Source organism: Lepidochelys olivacea (genome assembly GCF_965140295.1).
Source record: "Lepidochelys olivacea isolate rLepOli2 genome assembly, chromosome: 2".
In the NCBI taxonomy this organism is placed as follows: Eukaryota; Metazoa; Chordata; order Testudines; family Cheloniidae; genus Lepidochelys; species Lepidochelys olivacea.
In genome coordinates, this window is record NC_140412.1 from 200,897,165 (window position 1) to 200,924,927 (window position 27,763).

At 40.3% G+C, this 27,763-nt stretch overlaps 1 protein-coding gene across 2 annotated transcripts in view; it reads right to left on the bottom strand.

Annotated features, from left to right (window-relative positions):
• Positions 1-27,763, bottom strand: part of LOC311516006 (ubiquitin-conjugating enzyme E2 E2) — a 335,700-nt gene that overhangs the window by 23,089 nt on the left and 284,848 nt on the right. For both annotated transcript variants that reach the window (XM_084619607.1, XM_084619606.1), the window contains one exon: positions 16,233-16,380. In XM_084619607.1, the coding sequence (XP_084475733.1) occupies positions 16,233-16,380 (148 nt within the window). The remainder of the gene's footprint in view (positions 1-16,232; positions 16,381-27,763) is intronic.

The following is a 27,763-nucleotide window of genomic DNA, read 5'->3' on the forward strand; positions in this document are numbered from 1 at the left end:
TTTGGTTATAGTTCAGAGACTAGTGGTGTGGCAGAGCTCTGACCCTGTCCCTACAGGTCCCATGCTTCCAGGCAGTTTATGCTAGCCTCAGAGGCTCACCACGACCCTCCATGTAGCCCTTCTCTCTCTCGGATCAGGGTTACAGTCTACCGAGCCCTTTTCATCATAAGCCAGCAAGGAGGTTTTTTAGGATATAGATATTCAGGCCTATACTCTAAGAATTTAGGTGTATTCTTATCACTTGGCTAGTTATAGAGGTATAAAAGAAAGAATCAAAGTCACTGTCTGCCAGTGTAAGGTCCTTCTCTTTCTGTGACAGCCTGAGGCACTGTGCTTAGGCGAAGGCCTTTGGCTAAGCAGCAGAGGCAGCCATAAGCTGGGAAGTGACCAGTCACATCCTCACATTCCAAACTAGTCACATTGAAATAAGGTGCTATTGGGCTGTTAGGAATACAATCCTGTCCTGATAATGCCTATCGCCTCCAGAGAAAGGGAAGTGCCTAGAAAATGTAAAAGGAAACTTAGTCTGATAGCATCCTGTCTGGCAAGAACTCACTTATCAATAGCTGGGATGTGAAATCCTCACTTCTGTATTGTTTTGTCATTATAGTTCCCACTTTGCTATTGTTTGTCTGTATAATCTCTGTCTGGTTCTGTGATTGTTCCTGTCTGCTGTATAATTAATTTTGCTGGGTGTAAACTAATTAAGGTGGTGGGATATAACTGGTTACATAATCATGTTACAATATGTTAAGATTGGTTAGTTAAATTTCAGTAAAATAATAGGTTAAGGTATAGCTAAGCAGAACTCAAGTTTTACTACATAGTCTGCAGTCAATCAGGAAGTGAGTGTGTGTGAGTGGGGAAATGGGAACAGGGAATGGGGGTGGGGAAATTTGGAATCATGTTTGGCTAAGGGCAGGAATGGGAACAGGGAATAGGGGTGGGGAAATTGGAATCATGTTTGGCTAAGGGCAGGAATGGGAACAAGGACACAGGTGTAAGGCTCTGTGGTGTCAGAGCTGGGAAGGGGGACACTAAGGAAGGAAACTGGAATCATGCTTGCTGGAAGTTCACCCCAATAAACATCGAATTGTTTGCACCGAATTGTTTGCATCGAATTGTTTGGACTTCAGGTATTGTTGCTCTCTGATCATGCAAGAAGGACCAGGGAAGTAAGTGGGTGAAGGAATAAGCCCCCTAACAAGGTTGGTGAGAGAACTCCCACAGTCTCTGTTGTCCCTATGGGCTTATTCCAGAACAGTTTAGCCTCCTGTCCTGACAGGGACCTGTCTTCCCCTCCCAGGAGGTGTTTCTGTAGTGGCAGGTTGGGGGGAACTCGGGCCTTAGCTTAACGGCCTCACCTGACTCTTTGCAGGTTAATTGAAGTCATGTGTCCACCCTAGCCTGGAACAGCCCCTCCTCTGATCAGTCAGGGAACAGAAAACTGCTTATCCAGTGAACAATATATCTGCCTTCGACTACTCTGCTGTACCCAACTGACCTGGGTCTATCACAGAGGTAAAGAGGAGGATTCCCTCAGAAAAACTGGAGAAATATTGTAACAGTGAAGAGACACCAGTGATTAGAAGGAAAGAGAACCAAATGCCTAGAAAACCTCAAAGAATCTGATGATATGAGTTTATTTCGGAACAAGGGATAACCTGGTTTGAAAATCTCCAACTCCATATAGGTATATAATGTGCACTGCAGGACTTGCAGGGAAATGTAAAGCATTTAATAAGAAATAGGTCTATTGGTTAATGCAGATGTTGTGAGAGGCCACAGTAATGAACAAGTTGTTTCTAAAGGAACATGAAAGAAAGATACAGTTGTGCTTCTCAGGGAACAAAACAGACCATTTCTGTTCTGCACTCAATTACTGCAGAATGACAATACTGAAGAAAGGATTGCCCTGGAAAACTCTGTAGCAGGGTCAATTTAAGATAGAACCGATCAGCATTGTTAAACCAGCTGTGACCAATAACAACAACAAAAATAGCCTGAAAAAAATGGGCTCCTGGTCCAATACAAAATGTGACAGAGTAATTAGACAAACTATTTGATTTTGGTATTTTTAGTTGGGAACTAGCTAATATCTTCTGGAGAGGAGCTGGGATTTTCCAAAGGTTATGAAAGGCATATTGCAAATAAAAGAATCTACTTCATGAATTGCTTCCTCACTGGCTTGGCTCCTGTTTATTGTCCCCTATTTAGTATCTCCTTTGAATGACCAGGTGAAGACCTTTTTAATGCAATCATGATCTCTCTCTGGCAAGAAGAACATGCTGCAGTGTGATGTGATGAAACATCAGTAAGTAGGAATCTTCATATTTATTGAAAGAACATGGTTATAAACTCAGTAAAGAAAAGCGGGAAAATAGCTCTAAGCTAAATAAAATAAAATAATCTTAGACAACAGATCAATTTCTCCATTTGCGTGATACCTTGCTGCCCACACAAAGGACAAGCAAGCTCATATGGCAAAATGAGATTATTTTGTTGCACAGTTGATAGTGCTCTGGCAGTGCAACTGGCAGAATGACTGTGGACTCTGAAGAGAAATTGAAATATCAGTGGTTAGTCAACCGCAAAAAATGCAGTATATTAGACACTATTTTAAAGGGATTTTCTAGAATCATCATCACCTACTATGACAATAGCACTGTAAGTCTACTTATAATCAAACAGCTGATGGAATTACGGTGCAAAAACTCTTTTCATAGTTAAACGCTGTTGTTCCCATTTTCTATAGACATTTTGGCAACAAATTTTTTTGAAAAGATTTATCATTACTTTATAAAATCAGCAACTTTTCCAGTGTGCATTAGTCTGCTTCTATTTTTTTATAATAGAAAATTAAATTCCTTACTTCTCTTTAACTTATCTTAGCTTCTTTAGCTTCCCTTTACCTTATCACAGCTTAACCCTCTCTTTCAATAATAAGTCTGAAGAATGAGATTCAGATCTGAATCTTAGGTCAGGTTTGTTCATAATGGCAAAATTATAGCTCTAAAGTACAGATAACAGATTGCAATAGTGAGGACTGAGACATCATCCTGTGCCTAGACGCTATAGGCATCTCAAACTTACTATCACCCTGAGTTCTTAAATTCAGCTTTCAGCAGGGGGGATGTCAGATAGCTGGGAGGAATAAGAGAAAGGAGCATCTGACATGAACTGGCAACAAGAAGGAGGGGACAGAAGGTGGCCTGTGCCATGGAGAAGCACCCGGTAAGAGGGGGCAAATACTTCCCTCTCTTTTTCCACCTGGCTCATACTGGGCCAACATCGGAACTAGCTGTAAAGAAGGGGAATGGGTGGGAGAGAAGAAAAGACTCGGCTAGCCATGCTTCAGGCACCAGGGGGAGGGTGGCCTGGCTGTTCGCTATTCTGTGCTGAGTAAGTATCTTAAAAATTACAAGACTGGAGACAAATAGAAGAATTTTGACCACAACTTAGCTAAATACCTACTCAAAGCTAAATGTTTCACGATGGAATAGATTTTATTTTACAATAATTTTGCTATTTTCCCTCATTAATCAGCTTTAGTTTTATTTTTAAATTTTTGGACAGGAGGCTCTCACTTTAGGATTTTGAGAAGAGGCCCTTTTGTTACTATGGTGGACATACACTAGCAAATTTAAAATACACACAGTTATAGGTGGAGCTTCTTGTACGAGGGAACAGATCTGTAACACGTTAGCTCTCTAGCTGTGGAATTTAACTACTTGGCAATTATTTAAAATGACCTAAAACAAAATATGCGGATGAAATCTTAAAGTTCCTAAAATATTAACACAAACTTAAAATTTCCTAATTTACATTAGGCACCCAGAACTTCTTGGAAACTAAATCCAAGCATACAGTATTTGCATCTTGGGGATCCCATTTAGGAGTGAGGGTTGGGCTGGATTCACTCCAGGCATAAACCCTGGAAAAAGCCCATTTGCAGAAAGTCTATTGAGGGAGGAGGCAGTGGCAGTGTAAAATGGCCACATCTTTCCTGATGCCAAGGAGAACAACAACACAGGGCCCTGCACAGTCTGAAAAATGGGCGTTGCTGTCTCGGGAGAGGACATGGCCAGAGCAGCAACCACATGTGGTGATTCAGTGCCACCTCTCAGATCTTGCTTGAATTATAGCTGCCCACCTTCCACCCTGTAGAGGCCCTAGAGTTGGACGGTGAGCCTTCCATTGTGGGGAATGCCCCACTTTCTCTTGGGCTTCTGAATCTGATGCTGAATGGTTATACGGAAAACTCTCTCCCCAAAGTGCTATAAGACACAAATGAAGATCAGATAATACTCTGTGAAACGTGATTGAATCCTTCTCAGCAAAGAATGAAAAGGCTGGGATTTTATATTCTCAGCTGTACCCGTCTAGGACCTTGCTGGCCTCCAGGAAAACAAAAACAAGCAAACAGAAGGATTATCACAATAGATGTATCCCTACGACTAAGTTTCCTAACTGCCAGTACCCCCATGCAGGTGCAGATAAGGGAGTTAACAATATTTAAGCAAGCTTTTTTTTGGCAGAAAGTATTTAGGCAGGATACAGAAATTATTTAGACAGTTTTGTATCCTGCCAAACTACATGGCTATCTTGTAGCTATAATAAAAAAAGCCGCAACAACATGTTATCCACAACTGTCACCAATACCTACTCTGGGATGAAAACAATGATCACTCTGGTTACAGTCTGTGTGGTAACACCCATTGTTTCATGTTCTCTATGTATATAAATCTTCCCACTGTATTTTCCACTGAATGCATCCGATGAAGTGAGCTATAGCTCATGAAAGCTGATGCTCAAATAAATTTGTTAGTCTCTAAGGTGCCACAAGTCCTCCTTTTCTTTTTGCGAATACAGACTAACACGGCTGCTACTCTGAAAAATGAAATTACTGGGAAAGATAAAATCATAAAGATGACTCATACAAGGGAAACCTGGAGGCAAGTCTCCAGTGTGGACAAGTAAAGAACCCAATAATCTTAGGATGTTATCTGACTTTGTTTATCCGTGTTTAGATAAATGCAAGTTGTTAAGATATGCACCCACGTTCTTAAATGTAGATTATTAAAGAGGAAAGCATCCAATAAAGCCATAATGGTAAAAGTCTGTAGTACTTGGTCTCAAAGCAATGATAAATACAAATTTATTCATACTAGGGGTGTTGATTGATCGCATTTAACTCATGTGATTAATTTAAAAAAAATTTATCATGATTAAAAAAATTAACTGTGATTAATCACAGTTTTAATTGCACTGTTAAAAATAGAATACCAATTGAAATTTATTAAATATTTTGGATGTTTTTCTACATTTTCATATATATTGTATTCTGTGTTGTAATTGAAATCAAAGTGTATATTTTTATTACAAATATTTGCACTGTAAAAATGATAAACAAAAGAAATAATATTTTTCAGTTCACCTCATACAAGTGCAATCTCTTTGTCGTGAAAGTGCAACTTATAAATGTAGATTTTTTTTTGTTACATAACTTCACTCATAAACAAAACAATGTAAAACTTCAGAGCCTACAACTCCACTCAGTCCTACTTCTTGTTCAGCCAATCGCTAAGACAAACAAGTTTGTTTACATTTACAGGAGATAATGCTGCCCTCTTCTTATTTACAATGTCACCAGAAAGTGAGAATAGGTATTTGCATGGCACTTTTGTAGCCGGCATTGCAAGGTATTTACGTGCCAGATATGCTAAACATTCGTGTGACCCTTCATGCTTCAGCCACCATTCCAAAGGACATGGTTCCATGCTGATGACGCTTGTTAAACATGTAATGCATTCATTAAATTTGTGACTGAACTCCTTGGGGGGAGAATTGTATGTCCCCTGCTCTGTTTTTACCCACATTCTGCCATATATTTCATGTTATAGCAGTCTTGGATGATGATCCAGCACATGTTTTTCATTTTAAGAACACTTTCACTGCAGATTTCACAAAATGCAAAGAAGGTACCAATGTGAGATTTCTAAAGGTAGCTACAGAACTCGACCCAAGGTTTAAGAATCTGAAGTGCCTTCCTAAATCTGAGAGGGATGAGGTGTGGAGTGTGCTTTCAGAAGTCTTAAGAGAGCAACACTCCAATGTGGAAACTACAGAACCCAAACCACCAATAAATAAATAAATCAACCTTCTGCTGGTGGCATCTGACTCAGAGAATGAAAATGAACGTGCATCAGCCTGCACTGCCTTGGATTTTTATCGAGCAGAACCCGTCATCAGCATGGACGCATGTTCTTTGGATTGGTGGTTGAAGATGAAGGGACATATGAATCTTCAGGGCATCTGGCACTTATGCATCATGCGACGCCGGCTACAACAATGTCATGAGGACGCCTGTTTTCACTTTCAGGTGACATTGTAAACAAGAAGTGGGCAGCATTATCTTCTGTAAATGTAAACAAACTTGTTTGTCTGAGCGATTGGCTGAGCAAGAAGTAGGACTGAGTGGACTTATAGACGCTAAAATTTTACATTGTTTTATTTTTGAATGAAGTTTCTTTTGTACATAATTCTATGTTTGTAAGTTCAACTTTCATGATAAAGCGACTGCACTACAGTTCTTGTATTAGGTGAATTGAAAAATACTATTTCTTTTGTTTTTTTACAGTGCAAACACTTATAATCAAAAATAAATATAAAGTGAGTACTCTACACTTTGTATTCTGTGTTGTAATTGAAATCAATATATTTGAAAATGTAGAAAACATCTAAAAATATTTAAATAAACGGTATTCTATTATTGTTTGACAGTGTGATTAATCGCAATTAATTTTTGAATCGCACAGTTAATTTTTTAATCATGATTAATTATTTTTATTGCCTGACAGCCCTAATTCATACTACTAACTGAGGTATGTTATTCTATGTGAAGCATGTTAAACTGCACATTAAGGGCTGGATTCACAAAATGACTTAGGTGTCTAACTGCCACTTTAGGTGCCTAAATCCCAGAATCAGGGATTCACAAAAGCCCTGTTCATCTGCCCCTGAGCCCTGTAGGTGGCAAAAATTGCTCAAGCACCTATGTTTTTGCAGTAAAAGTTCCCTTGGAGCCTCTGTTTCTGCTTCTGGGCAGGTGCACTATAGGCCCATGCCAGGCATCTGTATACCTGAACCCCAGACATCTCTCAGTTCCTTCATTCCAGATAGACTGCAATATAGAGGGGAAAGAGGGTGGGTTGTGGAATAGACACATTCACCACATCTCAAAGGATAACAGTTACAGAACAGGTTAGCAACCTTTTCTTCTTTGAGTGACTGCACATGTCCAGTCCAACTTCAGGTGACTCACAAGCAGTTTGATCTGGAGGTGGAATTGGAGTCTACCTGAAAATGACTGGAGATCACATGTCCAAATCAAGCATCATCTTTAGATTGATGAGAGATGTTATAATGTGAAGTGAAGGTATGCACAGCAGATCAAGTTGCTGTTTTGCAAATGTCCAGAATAGGCACCTAGGCCAGAAAGGCTGTTTGAGGTCTGGTTGAATGTGCCAGCATCTTACTCGGTGGAATTATATTGGTGAAGTCGTAACACAACTAAATACAAGAGGAGATCCACAAAGAGAGACTGGAAGGCCCTTCATCCTGTCTGCAACTGCTATGCATAACACGCTAGGATCTAAATGGTTTAGTCCTAGTCTAGTAAAATGCTAATGATCTTCTAACATCCAAAACGGAGTTTCTTAGCATCCTGATGAGACTGAGGTTTGGGGAACAAAGTTGATAAGTACATCGCCTGATTAATATGGAAGTGAGAACCCATCTTGGTGAGAAATTTTGGATGAATGCATAGGTACATCTAGTTCTTGCAGAAGACAGTATATGCAGGATGAGACAAAAAGCTCATAATTTACCCACTCTCCTGGCTGAGGTGATATGACACTAAAAAGACTACTTTCACTGAGCGAGAAAGCAAGTAGCTAAAGGTTCAAAGGGAGGGAGGACCCATTAGTTTTGACAACACTAGGTTTAAGTCCCACTAGGGAACAGGATCCTTCTCCTATAACTTCTGCCCTTTTTCCGAATTACCTCCTGTTGGTGAGGTATAAATGAGAGACAGTGGTGTGGCTGCTGCTTCTTTGGGGCAGGTGAATAAATGCCCAAAGACTTTAGTGTTGCACTGGAATCCTTCAGGCCATGCAGTTTGTCATCTGTCTGCTTAGAGAAAAGTGACAGTCCCTGAAAAGGAAGATCCCTGATGGTTTGTTGGACCTCCTGAGGAAGAGCAGATGACTGGAGCCACGAACATCTGCTCATCATAATGGCCGATGCCAGGGCTCTAGCTGCAGAGTTGGTGGCATCCAAATTAATCCAGATGAGATCCTAGCTACTAACTTTCCCTCGTCCACCACAGAGAGGATCTCTTGCCTCACATCCTCTGGGAATCGGTCCTTAAAATCTTTGTGATTTTAACCTCTGGCACAATATCTTAATATCCCAGAAATGCCTGCTGATCAGCAATCCTGAGTTGCAATCCAGCAGTTGAAGAAAGCTTTCGGCAAAATAGATCAAGCTTCTTTGCTTTTGGGGTACAGTAACTCCTCACTTAAAGTTGTCTCGGTTAACATTGTTTTGTTGTTATGTTGCTGATTAGTTACGGAATATGCTTGTTTAAAGTTGTGTAATGCTCCCTTATAAGGTTGTTTGGCAGCCGCCTGCTTTGTCCACTGCTTGCAGGAAGAGCAGCCCGTTGCAGCTAGCTGGTGAGGGCTTGGAACCAGGGTGGACTGGCAGCCCCCCATCAGCTCCCTGCTCCTCTAGGTTCCCTGTGCGGCAACCTTGCCGGCAGTTCAGCTGTCCCTCCCCCCACTGCCATGTGCTGCTCCTGCCCTCTGCCTTGGAGCTGCTCCTGGGAGCCTCCTGCTTGCTGTGCGGGGAGGAAGAAGGGAGCTAATGTCAGGGGGTCCCCCTCCCCCCTTCTCCTGCCCCCTGCTTCCCCCTTCTTCATATAGAGCAGGGTGGGGACACGACAGAGCTCAGGATGGAGAGAACCTGCTGGCTGCAGCTGCTGTCTCAGCTTGCTGATATACTTAAAAAGGCAGTGCAGAGTGGGGTCAGTATACTTAAAGAGGCAATGCACAGCTCTCTCTCTCTCCCCCACACAGGGTGTGTCGCTCTGTCTCTGTCTGCCATGCTGTCTCCCCTCCCTCCATTCATGCTGCCTTGTAGAGTGTGAGGCTACATTAACAACAATGTGTTAACCCTTGGGGGAAGGGATAGCTCAGTGGTTTGAGCAGTGGCCTGCTAAACCCAGGGTTGTGAGTTCCATCCTTGAGGGGGCCATTTAGGGATCTGGGGCAAAAATTGGGGCTTGGTCCTGCTTTGAGCAGGGGGTTGGACTAGGTAACCTCCTGAGGTCCCTTTCAACCCTGATATTCTATGAATGCTAGTTCATCATTTAGCAGTAAGGCATTTCCCGGGAAATATCCCACCGTCTGACTTCACCACCTCAACCAAGCTTCACAATCATCATTGCTGTGTACAGTATTAAATTTTTTGTTTAAAACTTATATGATATACATATAATATAGTTTTTTGTCTGGTGAAAAAAACTTCCCTGGAACCTAACCCCCCCCTATTTACATTAATTCTTATGGGGAAATTGGATTCACTTAACATCGTTTTGCTTAAAGTCGCATTTTTCAGGAACATAACTACAACGTTAAGCGAGGCATTACTGTAGATGCTTATTGACCCTGGCCCTCTCTCTCATTGGCAGCTGAAACCACCAATGACCCTGGAGGGGAGTGGGTGTAAACATGTTCAAACACCTAGAAGAAGACACAATACCTACACTCAACCCTTTTTGCTGTGGGTGGGTGGAAGGGGAGATAAAGTTTGCCACAGGACTCTGGTGAGCTTCAAGACAGTCTCATTAATTTAGAGCACCACCTGAGAAGATCCTACAGATGCTCAGATGTTGACCAGTCTGTGTGGGATCACTTTCCCACCTGAATACCCAAGGCAAAAGCCACCCTCTTTAGAAGGTCCTGATGGGCTCTATAATCACCAGTCAAAGAGTTCCTCACCTCCACTACCACTGCCTTGTTGGGTGATGAAGAGGAGGAAGACAAAGCTGGCCGTAGTGGAGCCTCCTCCGAGTCCTCAAGGGGAGATTCACTGGAGCAAGTTCCACTTGCTCAAGCCACGCCTGGTACTGGGTGTGGTATCCTGCCATGGTGGGTCTCGACACCTACTTGAGGAAGTAGAGTGGGGAAAGTGTGGACACTACCTGAGGGGTCGGGGAAACTCCCCCGAGTTAAAAAATGGCCATTGGTAAGTCTCCAGACCCCAGTTTCTTCCAAGCCATGAATCTCTACTGTCCAGGCACAACAGAGCCTCAGGTGGGTACCAGGGAGTGTAAACTCTTTGAGGGGAATAATGACATGACTGTGATACATACAAGCTGACTGCCGAGTCTGAGGATGAATCAGCTTCTTTCAACCAAGGCTGTTCCTGTTGGTGCTGGAGATTGGCATCAGAAGCCCGGAAGAGACAGCACTGGAGAGATTATTGCTCGGTTCCCTCTGGATGGTATTGTACGATGAGGCACTCACGTGTCCAGAGGCGCCCACAGTACCCAATGCTGAGATGAAGCAGCCAACAAACTTACTACACCCGATGGTACTGGGTGAGCGGATTCTTGGTTTGCTGGTGAAACTGGTATCGAGAGACTGAGCAGATCACGTGCTGCTGCATAAGCTTCTGGAGTTGATGGCAATGGGATAGAGCCTTGCTGTTGAGTCAACAAGGATGGCACTGCTGAACTAGATAAGTGTTACTTCAGGGGCCAGTCTCAATGGGGCCGGGGCCGACATTGGAGTCGATGGTCCCACCTGAGTAGATGATTGCCTCACTGTTGAGCACCCTCTACTATCTTTCTCAGCATGCTTGCCGGACTTTGGTGCCAGGGACCTCAATCTGGATACAGAGTCCTTAGAAAGAAAAGGAATACTTGTGGCACCTTAGAGACTAACAAATTTATTTGAGCATAAGCTTTCGTGAGCTACAGCTCACTTCATCGGATACAGACTAACATGGCTGCTACTCAGAGTCCTTAGAAGCTATCTTCCTCAGTACTGGGCAGGGTGACTGGCAGGGTTTGGCCAAAACAGAAGGAGTGTTCCTGACTGAAGAAGTTGTGCTTAGTACTAGCTCTGAATGGGAAGGCTCTGAGGGTGGGCGCAGGGCTGACTCCATCAGAAGAAATTTAGGTCTGGCCTCCCTGTCTTTCTTGGTTCTTGGCTTAAATTCCCTGCAGATTTGGCAGCAATCCCTGACATGAGTCTCTCCAAGCCAGTTCAGGCCAGTGGAGTGCAGGTTGCTCACTGACATAAGTTTCTTGTGGGACTCACAGGGTTCAAAGCCTGGTGACTAAGGCATGCCCCGGCACCAAAACCAGTATCTAAGACTGAAGACTATACACCCCCCAATCTAATAAAGGAAACGTAATACTAGTACAAATTTTAACACTAAAACTATGACTAAAAGTGAGTACCAACCATATATAAACAGTGGTGAAAATCTTGAGGTAGCAAGATCAGACACTTCAACAACCGTCACGGGCAGTAAGAAGGAACTCAGGGGATCGTGCCTGGCTCTGCCCTTTATTCCATTATAGAGCAGTGTGAGGAAGAAGAGGGCGCATACCCCACCCTGATGGACACCACGGAAGGAAAAATCTCTGAAAATGCACTGGGCACACACACCTGAAGTGGAATGGACATATGCGATCACTCCAAGTACAAAATCGAATTGAATTTAGAACGGTATATATGGAAATAATGCTATTTAATAAAAATCAAACAATGACAAAATATGCAGAGATTAGCATGAATTAAATGCCACATGATTAACTTAAATTCATATGCAGTTTGTCATGGGTGAAAGAAACATGAATGTTGGGTGGGGCAGCTATAGGATTTCAGCCCCTACAAATCTAACATGTTCTACCTAGAAGCCTCAATTAAAATAGTGGTTTGTATTGGGCACGGCCCACAAATTAAAATGGATTTGCCACAAATTCTTCAGTACACATAATTCTATAGTAGGCAGCGAGACACCAAAGACATTGTCAGGCCATTTTAAATCCCAATTTCAGATTGTGTAAAAATAAGGATTTATAAAACTTAAAAGTCAATAGAAAAGTTGTTATACATTTAAGGAAAAATTCCAATGAAAGTTTTTTATTTAAGTATTTCCCCTGCAGTGATTGCAAGCCAAATGCTTCAGTATTTTCCTAGTGCATGAGAACCAGGGAACAAAACTGTCTAGAGACAAAAGTAAAAATAATTAATTAATTTTCATATTTCAAGTTGTGAAAAATGCATTAAAGTAAACTAAGGGCTTGTCTACCTTTGAAAGTTAATTTGGATTAAGTTAGGGTATGTATTTAAAGCACAACAGCTATGCCTGAATAACGCCACATATGAACATTCTTATTCCAGAATAGCTACACCTGAATAATGACGGGTTTCAGAGTAGCAGCCGTGTTAGTCTGTATCCGCAAAAAGAAAAGGAGTACTTGTGGCACCTGAGACTATCTGCTCAAATAAATTTGTTAGTCTCTAAAGTGCCACAAGTCCTCCTTTTCTTTTTATATCTGAATAGTTATTGTGGAATAACTCCTGGTCTAGACAAGCCCATAACATCTAACTATTGAAAAGTGAACTTTCTTAGGCCCAGATCCTGCAAACATGTTTTACTTTATGCACATGAGTAGTCCCATAAGTTTTAGAGGACTACTCATGCAAGTAAATTTATGGACATGCCAAAATGTTCAGAGGAATGGGGTAAACATATACGGAATTTTTAATCTGAGGATGTCAATTTAAATAAAATACAAACTAATATTTACCAGGGGAATGCTAGCATTTCATTCATTTCCTACATTTCACAAGGGCCTCTTTTATTTTTGCAGATAGCTCACACGTGTCCAGTCATACCCAAATACTGTATCACTCTTCCCTCCCGCCCCCCCGGCCCTCCCTAAAAGTCAGCCAGCTGTTACAAAACTCCGACATTTGTTAACACAATTTACTGTCTGATACTGCAAAGCAAAATAGAGACAATTAATAATAATCAGAACTGAAGAGTCTGAGACAGCTTATGAGCACAGGATTATATTAGTTGTTTAAAAAGGACAAACAAGTTCCTGCGTCAACTAACACAAAACAAAGGGCAGTGATGTACATAACCAGTGAGGAAAGAGACTCTCTCAATGTCTTTTGTAGATTACTGTGTGAGTGACAGAAGCGGCAGGAGCAAATACCTCTTTTCATTTGCTCAGCCTGTTTGAGAAGAATAGCTATGCTTGCCAAGGAAGCTGCAGCTGTGCTCCAGCTCAGTTTAATCACTGTGTATGGCTGAGAGTTAATTAGCTGCCATTCTTACTGGTATTTGTTGTTCTAATGAAGATTTGCATAAATGTAAGACTACTGGGTAACTGATATTTGATTTTTCCCTTCAAAGAGGGTGGGGGGGGGGAAGGAGGGAACTCACACATCCTAAGTGTTTATATTTGTGGGATATTCAGTGTTGCCTTTCCATTTGACCTGATCTGCTTCTGCCTGTTTGATGAATGGTGAACAAAGAGTTCAAGGTTGCTTATCGACTTGAGCCCCCTGCTGGGTCTCTGCCTCTAAATTGAGGCAGTATACCTTAGAAGAAGGAAGGACAAAGTGGATTGAAAATTGCTCCCAGCTAATAGAGAATATATATACAATATTTCTCCCAGATGTGCCAGGGCTATTTTCAAAATGATTCCCCCACTCAGAGAAAGAGGGAGTCAATTTACAACACCGTGTTCCAATTAGATTTCAGGGAATGTCTAATCCAACAGTTTGTTAATGATAAAATATCATCAGAACTGTACTCAGAAAATGAAACAAATGGCACAAGCAGGAGAACTGTTATAGTGCAGCCAGAAATAGAAATAAGTAGGGCTATCACATCAGGCTGTACAATGAAAAATAAGAGCCCCTAAATTTGTCGAAGTCTTCAATTTCAGAAACATATCACTAAAATACAGAGTTCACATGTACGTAAATTACCAAGAGTAGGAATAAACAAACAATCCAAAAGACAGGAAACAAAGAGCTCAACATTTCACATTCAGGAGAGGTGAGCTCACAAAGCAAAACATAGGAATACTATTCATTCCTCAAAATCAAGCTATGAAATTCACAAGACACAGTAAGCAAATCCCCATAGAGTATTTAAAGGGATACTTAACTTAAAAAATCAAAGTTCTGTACAAAATATTTTATCAACTACAGTTACAATAACACCCAAGATTACTATAATTGACAGAGATTACAGGAAAAAGAACTCTTCTTTCCTCAATCTTCTTTCCTCAGTTGGGGATCGGTCCTGCTTTGAGCAGGGGGTTGGACTAGATGACCTCCTGAGGTCCCTTCCAACCCTGATAGTCTGTGATTCTATGATTCTATAATCTTTTTGAGTTTGTTTACTTTGTGCGCTTGACAGCATTCTTTGTATAGTCCTGTTTACTGTTTCCCCTCTATACTCATCCAATTTCTGCTGTTATTTTGTGTGGGTATTTCACACAATCACAGGGGAGGGAAAAACATTAAGAAAAGAAAAATCTGATTGTAAAACTACAAAAAATGGAAGGGGAGCAATGGGACAGGTGAAGTACCAGAAATTACTTTTAATCCACTATTTGAAACAGACTATATTTTTGAGTTGATAGTGTCCCTTTGGAGACCAGACCCCCCCACACCCCCAAAAAGCAACAACAAAAAACTATGTATATTTCCAACTTCTAACTCTAACATAGCTTTCCCACTGACTTTTGAAGTGCCCACATATCACTAATAGAAAACTCCATGTTTTCCATTAATGTCACCATACCTTTTATGCTTATTCTAAAGACTCCTAGACTATTAGTTTTCTTTTCTTTACATTTGTGTTACCACTCCAGCTGTATCAAAAGACAAGCCTCTGCTCAATAAAATGTATAGTGAGAAGTGTGCACATGAAGTCCCTCCAACACATCAGTAGGGGGTGTTCTAAACGCCAGAAATAAACATGCCTGAAGTCACAAGGTATTTAGTAACTGTCCAGTCTCCTTCACTGTTTCAGCTTTTAACTAGGACATTGTGAGCGTTACCAGGACCTCATTTTTCCTGTAAGTTTGGGCTGCGTTATTTCAGTCACCACAGGTAACTATATATTGGACTCCTTTTTACATCTAACTGCAGCTTTTTGTATCACATCTAAGGCAACCCCAAATGAAGGAATTTAGCCAGTCAAACACTTGCCTTCCCTCAGAATTTCATTGTGAGCCTTGAGATATTTTAGTGTTTTTCTTAAAGCCCCAGCTCCTGGGGGACTGTGATTACATGGGAAGCTAGTTTTCCTTCTTCTTTTTTTTTTTAAAGTAAGTTTCTAGCCCTCATGGTTTGGAAAAAACAAAACAAAACTTCAAAACATGAATCTTAAAGGCTTAGAAACCAGAAGGCAAATAAAAAGACTCCAGAATGTAACATGGTAAAAATCTCATGACATGTCAGCCAATGTCATGATTTTGGGGAGCCTGACTCATTATTTTGGAATGTCTGGGATTCTCAGTCATACAACCAGACTCATTCCTTGGTCACTGGGGGCAGGACAAAGGGTGGAGCCACAGGTCTAGCAGTCAGTAGGAAGCAACAGGGTGTGTGACTGAAAGTTGAGCGGAATGGTTAACCACTATACTCGTTAATAAGAGTGACTGCCTACTCTCTGCATTAATGCCTATTATTTGTAAACTATTTTGTTAGCCTTCCACCAGAACTGGTACTATTATACTCTTTTCAGAAGGATGTCTAAATGAAAACTTTCCATTTCAATGTTCAGTAATATTATCTGTCTGTAATAGCCCACATTTCTCAAATAGCATTTACCACTAGGGATATATTAGGGATTAAACTCTTTAGTTTGAAATAGCGTATTTTGATTCTCAAACACTAAAAATGCACCTGCCCTTCTGACAATATGTTTTCTCTTTAATTTATGTCATGTATATTTTTTCACTTAGCATTGTAGCAATCACATGCACTAAATTTTAAATCTACATCTATTTCTTTTTTTTTTTAATACAGTCGTAAAACATTGTACCAAGCAGATACTAATAGATAACAGAAAGCTAGATGTGAATGAATGCAAAAGTCAAACCAGTGTTATTTTCTTACCAGGGTTGCAGTCTGTAAGAAGTGAGCAGATGGAGAGGAGAACTTTAGAAATGGTTAATGCTGGACTCCAGTTGTCTTTTAAAATGTCAAGGCAGATCACTCCTTGGCTGTTAATATTACAGTGATAGATTCTTGTCCGAAATGTAACCTAGAAAAGACAGTGTCTAAGTAAAAAAGGTGTTTAAAACTAACAATTCCAGTATTATTATTATTATTTATTATTATAAAGTAGTTACAAAATCTTATCAGTTAAAGAACATTCTGCTTTCCTGAGGCCTGTGTAACTTTGTAGAGTGATACTACTATGCTGCATTCAATTAAAAGTTGTGTAAGTTTTAGGATATTTACTATTGTTCAAATTCTGCACCTCTCTCTCTGGCTGGTAACAGAACCGGTTTGGTGTCAGTGTGCAAGGTTGGGACATGGTTCCAGAGATACACTTGTATGGAGTCTCCTGACCTCCCTTATTTCTGCACAGGGGCCACAGAGCACATTTTAACCACTGATCTGGAGTCATCTCCATGAAGTCGCTCTACAGCCATTTCTGCCTTTGAGGGGAGGAGGAGGAAGGATTTCTCCCACATCCCATCCCATCTGCCTAGCACCTAGCTCAGCTGATTGGATTGGGTGTTGGACAGCTTAATGACTGGTAGAAAAACCTGACATAAAATGTCCTGGGGCTAGGTAGACAAATTCTTTAGGAGAGGCTGACACAGTAACCTGATTTGCATTTCCAAATTTAAAATCACAAATGAACCAATGGAATTGCATCTACATATCTTTTCTTTTGTTGTTCATATTATTATTTTTTTGATGTTTGTACCCATTCTAGTTCACATAAAATGAATAGAGCCCTGCAAATCCACGGGTATCCGCTTTATATCCGTGGACTATTTCTGCAGATAGCAGCACGGATGCAGATACAAATTTTGTATCCACACAGGGCTCTGACGGTAAGAGCCAGGTGGGCAGCTGTGAGGAACCATGGCATGGACCCTCCACCTGCCCTGGGTGGGAGGCCTGGGGGGCAGCAACACAGGGCAGGGACTGCTCAGGCCCCCCTCCCAGGGCAGGTGGAGGGTCCGTCGCGGCTCCCCACAATGGCCCACCCGGCTCTTTCCGTGGCTGGGCTGGGACTCCAAGCCACCTCCCGCAGCAGGAGCCAGGTCAGGGAGAGCCATTCTGGCAGCTGTGGGGAGCCTGGATCCCTCCACCTGCCCTGGGCAGGGGGCTGGGACACTGGGCGGGGGGCTGCTTGGGCTCCTGCCCAGGGCAGGGGAAGAGACCCAGGCTCTCCACAGCTGCCCATGCGGCTCTACCCGACCGGGTTCCGGTGGGGAGGATACCTTGGCCCCCAGTGTAGAGCCCTGCAAATCCATGGATATCTGCAGACATCCGCATCTGCGGATGCGGGTATGCACAGATAATGTTTGTGGATCGTGGATTGGATGTGGATACACATTTGTGTATCCGAACAGGGCTATACAAGTGAACCTACACTGAACACACCAGAAGGGTAGCCTGCCCTTCCTTTTTCTGTGCTGGAGTAATGTGTGTACCTGTTTTAAAGTGTGTCCTGAATATACAGGACTTTTATTTTCAAATAATTTCAGCTGTAAAAGAAAGGTGTGCGGTTATTGGATAGAAAGGGACTATGTAAAAATGACATCTTGGTGTTCCTTAGTTATTCCCCATCAGCAATTTGTTTTCCTATTAGATTTACTCAGATGACAAGTCAAAACAATATTTTTATAATGACTTGCTCAACTTGGCAGCTAAAAATCAAGATGTATCATTTCTGTGGAATATCTCACCAGCAACAATAACTTTCTGGAGTCTAAATTAAGTCAAGAAATGAGTGGATTATGCATTAGACAGTACTGACAGCAATAAAAACTTGATGACACCTCTGAATCTACTCTTATTTTAGGCCAGGACAAAATTTCTGTTTTCAATGGGATCCAAATGGGGACATTTGTCAGTAAACTAAGCAGATGATACAAATATGTGCAATAACATACTGCTATTTTAATCATGTAAATATTCTTTAACTGGTTGAACACTTCTTCAATCCCTTTACCTCAGTCGTTCAAATAGCCTTGATAAGAGAAAGGAGTGAAAAGCCAGAAGCTTTCTGTTGGTAAAGCATTGGAGGCAATGAAAAATACTTCTTCCTCATCACTACGTTTTCACAACAATCTAGAAAGGCAATATTTGGATCCCTGATTGCATGAATCAATGAGTTATGTAACAAAGAACCAACTATATCAGGTTTAACGGCTTTTAAATACATTTATGCCTAAGGTTATTATGAACTCATAAGCTGATTGAGCAGTTTGCTAGTCTATACTCCACATATCTATGCTTTATCTATGTGCTTTCAATTAATCTTTTTCAGGCTGGCTTACCTACGTGCTTTCTTCTGATACCTTTATAACCCTTTAAAAATATTCCTGCATCCTGCATCTCCAGCCCAGTAAGTTACTACAGCAAGAAAATCTATCTGGGAAGAAGGCACAGAGACATTGTGCTGGCTACAGGTCAGATGAAAATCTCTCTGCTATAAGGATATTCACCAAAGGCTGGTTCTGTCCCATTGACATCACCAGAATGGTATAAATAAGCCACAATTTAGGAGACAATTGGAAATATTGTTTCCTCCTCCAGGTGACTGTCCTGACTCTGTAGCAGGCCAGCCTCCATTGCAGCCAACTTGGGAAACTAACTGCAGCTGAAAATTGCTAGAAAGTATAAATGAGACAGGAGCATCTCATTCCCTCAGACACTGACTCCCACATATCTGATGTTGTATGTGTCACACACACAATCTGATGTTTTGCAGGGCTATCTCCATCTATGGTGAAGAGACAAGAAGCCAGCGGACAATATTACTCCAGGGGTTTTACATTTTCTACAATATGGTCAGATTTTTACACTTGATACCATTTAAATGTGTCCCGTAAAGGATGCAGTCTAATGTTTCCATTTATTCCTTAATACAAAAGCCTAAATAACACTCCTACTAACATTCAAAGATTTATGGGTATATGCAGGAAGTTATCATCAGACAAATGAATGATAGATGAGTAATTTCCATTTCCCCAAAGATATCTGTCCTCTATGGACTCATTTTCTTTTATACTGTAGTGCATACAGAATATCTTATTTTCACAGGATATATGTGCAGGTCAGGGAACTGTACTTTACAGAAATGGGGGAAAGATAGGACAATTTTCTGAAAACAATAAAAATATCATAGAAGGTTTTAAAGGTAACCTGTAAGGAATTTAAATGAATTCAAACAATTCTGGCAATAAATAATAATAATGATAAATACATGTATCTAGTGCTCCACAGCAAAGTTAGTTGGGTTCTATAAACAGAATAAAAACAAAAGTCTAACCTCATTAAATAAAAACAAATCAGGTTAAGAACATAGGAGCAGCCATACTGAGTCAGACCAATGTTCCATCTAGCCTAGTATCCTGTCTTCCAATAGTGGCCAATGCCAGGTGCCCCAGAGAGAAAGAACAGAACAGGTAATCATCAAGTGATCCATCCCCCGTCGACCATCGCAGTTTCTGGCAAACAGAGGCTAGGGACACCATCTCTTCCCATCCCGGCTAATTGATGGACCTATCCTCCATTAACTTATTGAGTTCTTTTTTGAATCCTGTTATAGTCTTGGCCTTCACAACATGCCCTGGCAAAGAGTTCCACAGGTTGACTGTGCATTGCGTGAAGGAATACTTCCTTTTGTTTGTTTGTTTGAAACCTGCTGCCGATTAATTTCATTTGGTGATCCCTAGTTCTTGTGTTATGAGGAGTAAATAACACTTCCTTATTTACTTTCTCCACACCAGTCATGATTTTATAGACCTCTATCATATCCTCCCTTAGCTGTCTCTTTTCCAAGATGAAAAGTCCCAGTCTTATTAATCTCTCCTCATATGGAAGCAGTTCCATACCCCTAATCATTTTGTTGCCTTTTTCTGTACCTTTCCCAATTCCAATATATCTTTTTTGAGATGGGGCAACCAAATCTGCACACAGAATTCAAGATGTGGGCATACCATGGATTTATGTAGAGGATATATGACATTTTCTGTTTTATTATCTATCCCTTTCCTAATGATTCCAAACATTCTGTTAGCTTTTTTGACTGCTGCTGCACATTGAGTGGATGTTTTCAATGACTCCAAGATATCTTTCTTGAGTGATAACAGCTATTTTAGACCCCATCATTTTGTATATATAGTTGGGATTATGTTTTCCAATGTGCATTACTTTGCATTTTTCAACATTGAATTTCCTCTACCATTTTGTTGCCCAGTCACTCAGTTTTGTGAAATCCTTTTGTAACTCTTCACAGTCTGCTGTGAACGTAACTATCTTAAGTAGTTTTGTATCATCTGCAAATTTTGCCACCTCTCTGTTTACCCATTTTTCCAGATAATTTATGGATAGTTTGAATAGGACTGGTCCCAGTACAGACCCCTGGGAGCACCACTATTTACCTCTCTCCATTCTGAAAACTGACCATTTATTCCTACCCTTTGTTTTCTTTTAACCAGTTACCAATCCATGAGAGAACCTTCCCTCTTATCCCATGACTCCTTACTTTGCTTAAGAGCCTTTGGTGAAGGCCCGTGTCAAAGGCTTTCCAAAAATCTAAGTACAGTATATCACCCTTGTCCACATGCTTGTTGACCCCCTCCAAGAATTCTAGTAGATTGGTGTGGCATGGTTTCCCTTTACAAAAACCATGCTGACTCTTCCCCAACAAATTGTGTTCATCTATATGTCTGATAATTCTGTTCTTTACTATAGTTCAACCAATTTGCCTGGTCCTGAAGTTAAGATTACTGGCCTGTAATTGCCAGGATCACCTCTGGAGCTGCTTTTTTTTTTTTTGAATGGCATCACATTAGCTATCCTACAGTCATCCGGTACAGAAGCTGATTTAAATGATAGGTTATATACCACAGTTAGTAGTTCTGCAATTTCACATTTGAGTTCCTTCAGAACTCTTGTGTGAATACCATCCTGGTGACCATCCTGGTCCTGGTGACTGGTTAATTTGTAATAAGGAAAAAAAAGGGATTGAGAAGAAAGGAAATATGTATTTAGAGCCACGAGTAGTCATGGGGCGGGGAGGAAAACTTTAGTACAATGTGAAAAGCCAGGTTGGACGAAGAAAGATGAATTGGGATGTGGGGACTGTTTTCCATACTGAAAGACCTTCCACAGCAAAAGCTGCAATGCCCACTTCACACATCCTAAGTAGAAAAAGTGGTGTGGGTGACCTCAGAAAGTTGACTGCACAGGACTCAAGGATCAGGTTTCAAATATTGTCAGTGCCAAAACCATGAAAAGCTTTAAAAACCAATCACAATATGCACTGAATGTCCTCAAAAGCTAGACTAAGGAGCACCCAACCCATAATTAGCTTAGCTAATTAGTAATGTTTGGATTATTTTCATGTCAAAATATCTAGCCCTTCCCCTCCAAATGATGCTTCAAACTGCACTGTATCAGTGATGTCACCTCAGTTATAGAATCTGAATAGAGAATTGAGTTGGTCTACATCATTTCAGGCATATTTTAAATAATAGAACAGCCCTATACTTCAGGGACCCAAACTTGCAGTCCTCACTCAGACAAAATTCCTATGGCCCCCAATTCTTAAGTGGCTGTTCTGTTTGAATAAAGATTTTAGGAGCACAACCCTGGGGTGCAAGGAGTTGAGGTACATGGGGAAAAGGTCAAAATGAATGCTGCACTTTGTGAGTCTAAGCCTATGTCTACACGATGCACCTTTTAGCGATATAGCTGTTCCGCTATAGCTGTGCCACTAAAAAGTGTGCAGAGTAGCCGCTCTTTGTCGGCAGGAAGAGCTTTCCTGCTGACAAAAAATTTCTAACCACAACGAGTGGGTGGTAGCTTTGTCGGCAGGAGAGCTCTCCCGCCAACAAAGTGCTGTTCACGTCGGCACTTTTTGCCAGTAAAACTTCTGTCATTCAGGGATGTGTTTTTTTCACACCCCTGAATGACAAAAGTTTTACTGACGAAAATCCAGTGTAGACAAAGCCTAACTCTGGAGTTTAGGTGGGAGTAGCAGTTCTGGTTTTAGTCGGTCAAACTTTGTCCATTCCAAAAGAGAGAATCATAAAACAAGATCAAGCCAAAACTCTTTAGTCTTTAGTCAGAACTACTGCAGAACAGTCTAAATTTAAAATCCCTATATCCCTGCGAGTTGCAATAACCTTTATGTTAATTAGTATCCTTAAATTCCTTATAGAGGACAACTCAATTTAGTGTGTATTATGCCTAGGACTAAGGCTGCATTTCTAAGACAAGGTGATCCATCTCTGTTTTCTAACTACAAAATTGTAGCATACATAATGACAATTAATTAGGAAGAACAACAGCTGAGATACTTAATGGATTACCATGTAAAGTGCACAATAAATGACTGACCATATGATGCTCACCGTTAAAGCAGACTACACTAATGTGCACAAACAAAAGGACTTTATTTATTTGATTTTTTGTAAACATTTCAAATAATCTAAATTTAATAGGTAATGAATACCCATAGATTTACTGCATAAAGAGAAAACACCGACCATCTGCATGAGAAGGAAGTATTACCTTAAAACTATTTTATTTAAGCTACACTGCACATTTTATTTATCAGATGTGAAACTAATTAACTGTTAAGAAATCTGAGGCTGAAATCATTCTGTGGTTTTTGTAAGGCTTCTGTTTTTCAGTTTTAACTGCCAAACGCCAATGAAACAAGAAACAAGAAACAAACAAAAAGAGCAAGAAAGCAAAATCGATGTTCATCCAATAACCACCATCAAACCACCAATACACGTTGGGGTAATGCAGACTCTGGGTGTGCGATTTCTAAACATGTGTTGCTCATTAATTGGTCCATGGTGGAGCACACTAAATGTTCTATAGAGGAGGGCACTTTAACATAGTGCTGTTTGAAACAGGGAACATTACGAAGAGATTACTCATTACAGTATATACAAAGAGAAAGCCCTGAAAAACCTGTTTTTGGATATCTACATAAAACTCAAATTGCTAAAAATAACCCCCCAAAATGAAATTAATAAATCCCCCAAAACAGAAGACCTAGGTTTCTCTAACAAAAGGCTCAGTGCTTAATATGGCTTGCTAGAAGTGATAATGATTCCGTGGAGTATATAACAGTGTTCATGTCCATCACCTTTTAATTGTGTCCAAAATGAAACAATATCTACTTATGATAATGATACAGTATATTAATGGTAATTATGAAGCTGGCTAATCACCCACTCCACCTCAGTGGAAAGGCCATTAGAGGCAAAAGAAATATCATTTGAAGTAAACAGAGCAATACTAAGCATATATGTACCATATAAATATTTTCAATTGACATGCAGAGTTGGTAGGTCTAAAGATGGATTCTAGTACTGTAACTATAACAAAGAGCAAGTCAAGATGTTCTAAGAAGCTGTGTAAAGAAGTCCTTTGAAAATAATGGAAAGGGCAGAGGAGAACAAAGAAAATGGAAACATGTCCAGGTCACAGAGCTTCAGGATACAGAGCAATATTGAGTGATGTAGAGAGTCAAAAGCTTTCTCAGATAAAGACAGACAATACAAGTTTCTGTAAGATGACTTTATTCCTGATGTTATGTTGTGTGATTATGGAATTTAAAAAAGGCTGTGCCAGCCAAATGAAAGACAAAAAACAAATTTGAGAGATGTATTGGCTGTTATTTAAGCATTTTAATAAACTGTTTCTGTGGATAACTTTATGACTAGTTTAATCTTACAGACCAGCCATGTCTGTCACAATAACCCCCAAATGTAGCCTACCAATCTTTCCTTTTGGGGTATTGCCAAAATGCCCTTTCATGATAAGCTAAAGAAACCTATCTATTCTGACAGAAATGTAGTCAAACATCACACATCCAATATATTTAATTATTATTTTTTTAAACAATGTACTGTTTTTATGTGACTGAATTAACTGGTCTATAAAACTGCTGGACTATCAATAAACATTACACAGTTTCTTTCCCAAAGGGAAAGTTGGTGAGTGCCACCCAATCTCTGAGGTACAAAGAATTTCCTTCAAGAAACTGGGCACCCCCAACTTACATTTTGACAACTTAGAGCACTTTGTGTCTGCTTGGGGAGAAGGAAAGAGAGTGGTGGTGGTAGGAGTATCTAAGTTTGAGAGTGGGGAAATGGCAAGAGTTTATTTTGTACATGCGCCCTGAGTTTTGGATGAGATCGTTATAATCAAATATAAATAAACTACAGCTGTTGATTAATCGCAGTTAACACACGCCATTAACTCAAAAAAATTAATCGCAATTAATTGCAGTTTTAATCACACTGTTAAACAATAGAATACCAACTGAAATTTATCAAATATTTTGGATGTTTTTCTACATTTTCAAATATATTGATTTCAATTACAACATAGAATACAAAGTGTACAGTGCTCACTTTATATTTTTATTACAAATATTTGCACTGTAAAAATGATAAACAAAAGAAATAATATTTTTCAATTCACCTTATACAAGTACTGTAGTGCAATTATCTTTATCGTGAAAGCGCAATTTACAAATGTGGATTTTTTGTTGTTATGTAACTGGACTTAAAAACAAAACAAAGTAAAACTTTGGAGCCTACAAGTCCACTCAATCCTACTTCTTGTTCAGTCATTTGCTAAGACAAACAAGTTTGTTTACATTTACAAGAGATAATGCTGCCTGCTTCTTATTTACAATGTCACCTGAAAGTGAGAACAGGTGTTCGCTTGGCACTTTTGTAGTCGGCACTGCAAGATATTCACATTCCAGATATGCTAACATTCACATGCCCCTTCGCTTTGGCCACCATTCCAGAGGACATGTTTCCATGCTGATGACGCTTGTTAAACAAATAATGGATTCATTAAATTTGTGACTGAACTCCATGGGGGAGAATTGTATGTCTCCTGTTCTGTGTTTTACCTGCATTCTGCCATATATTTCATGTTATAGCAGTCTCGGATGATGACCCAGCATGTTGTTCGTTTTAAGAACACTTTAACTGCAGGTTTGACAAAATGCAAGGAAGATACCAAGGTGAGATTTCTAAAGATAGTTACAGTACTTAACCCAAGATTTAAGAATCTGAAGTGCCTTCCAAAATCTGAGAGGGACGAGGTAGGGAGCATGGTTTCAGAAGTGTTAAAAGAGCAACACTCTGATGTGGAAACTACAGAACCCGAACCACCAAAAAAGAAAATCAACGTTCTGCTGGTGGCACCTGACTCAGATGATGAAAAGGAACATTCATTGGTTTGCACTGCTTTGTATCATTATCAAGCAGAACCTGTCATCAGCATGGATGCATGTCCTCTGGAATGGTGGTTGAAGTGACATATTAATCTTTAGCGCATCTGGCATGTAAATATCTTGCAACGCTGGCTACAACAGTGCCATGCGAACGCCTGTTCTCACTTTCAGGTGACATTGTAAACAAGAAGCAGGCAACATTATCTCCTTGAAATGTAAACAAACTTGTTTGTGTGAGCGATTGGCTGAACAAGAAGAAGGACTGAGTGGACTTGTAGGCTCTAAAGTTTTACATTGTTTTATTTTTGAATGCAGTTATTTTTTGTACATAATTCTACATTTCTAAGTTCAATTTTCATGATAAAGAGATTGCACTATAGTACTTGTATTAAGTGAATTGAAAAATACTATTTCTTTTATTTTTACGGTGCTAATATTTATAATAAAAATAAATAAAAAGTGAGCACTGTATACTTTGTATTCTGTGTTGTAATTGAAATCAATGAAACATTGTGGAAAACATCCAAAAATATTTATATAAATAGTGTTCTATTATTGTTTAACAGCATGATTAATCACGTGATTCATTGCGATTAATTTTTTTAATCACACGATTAAGCACTTGACAGCCCTAAAATAAACAAACAAATAAATAAAAGGAAGCTTAATTTGGCATACTGAAAATATAGTGGGAAAGAATGATAATTATGAAACTCAGAAGAATTAGAAGGTACTTGAATTCCCAGAAAACCACAGTGCTTTACAATGCCATTTTATATCAGACGTGACCTTTGCTTGTACTGATAATATATATGTCCTCCTCCTCTCCTCTGTCTTGTCTCTTTCTATGTGTATCACAGTCCTCTGGTGCTTTCTGGTGTTCTCTGTGATTCTGTCCCTTTGATGGGCACTGAAGTTACTCCAATGGGGAGAAGGAAGAACTGCATCTGGACGTAACCTCCGCTGAAGTCTGCTGTGTACTGCCATGTAGTTTCAGTGTCATGTGAAGGTCCAAACAGTGAAATGGATAGTGTTACAAAGGGTTTGAGAGGGAGGGGAAATGCAGATTATAGTTTTCAGTCTTAACAGACAGCTGCCCTGGCAGCCCTGGATAGCAGGATTAAGAATCGTATTGCTGATTCTCACAATTTTTGTCATGACTCTTCTGATATTTGGTTACTTTTTAATGGTTCGCATACATTTCTGGTTTCTGCCTTCAATTAAGTTTCACTCTTTCCCCAACTGTCTTCTGTCTTCATTTACTGACAATGGGACTGAAGTCACAGGCTGCCTTCAGCAAGATGACCATCATGGCTCTTTCACTTTTATAGGTGAAAGTGAGCCTGCCCCCAGCAAGGACTGTGGATCTTTAATCTTCATATGAAGGCCAAGCAAGGATCAGAATAACAGAGAATGAGACTGTAAGGGCAGAAGGGTTTTTAGGAAACAGGACAAGAAACTATGAGGAATCGGGGGGAATGTGGGGAACAGAAGGTAGCTGAAAGGAGTTGCAGAGGAATGTGGCATGGCTTAGAATGACAATGGGATGGGCAGGAGACTCTGAGCTAAATATTGGGGGGAGGAGGAGCAAGAGGAGATAGGGTGTAATAGAGAGGCTGAGGGGGGGAAGGGAGAACATGGAGAAACAGTGCCGGTAGGACAGTGGCTATTCTCATGAGTTAAGTCGGAGGGCTAGAGTGACAGCCGTCACACCCAGAATTATAGGAGAGGGTAAGTAGAGGCCTCTCTGAGTAGTGAATATGGATGCATGCAGTGTGCGTGTGTGTGTATTTCAGTTCATTTTGAACCTGAAATGCTAGCATACAAACTGGAGCGGGTGGGCAGCTTCCCCCCAAAAGATTAACATATCAGAAGGCAGGTGAAAAACAATGTGATTATTTTTTTGAAAAATCTCATGATTTTAAGACAAAATGATTTTTTGGGGTCTGGCATGATTTCTGAACGTAAGGTAATAGTAGGCATTGGAAATACACTTGGTAATACTTAAGAATGCGAGTTTTATGCTTGCTTTTCCCCTGAGATAAATGGCATCTTGAAAAATTAGCTATTATACTGCAGATAAGAAAAATTTGTCCTTAAAAGCCAATCATGTATAAAATAAATATGAAAAGAGAAGTAAAAGCTCTGGACAAAAGGAACTGAAGTCTCATATATC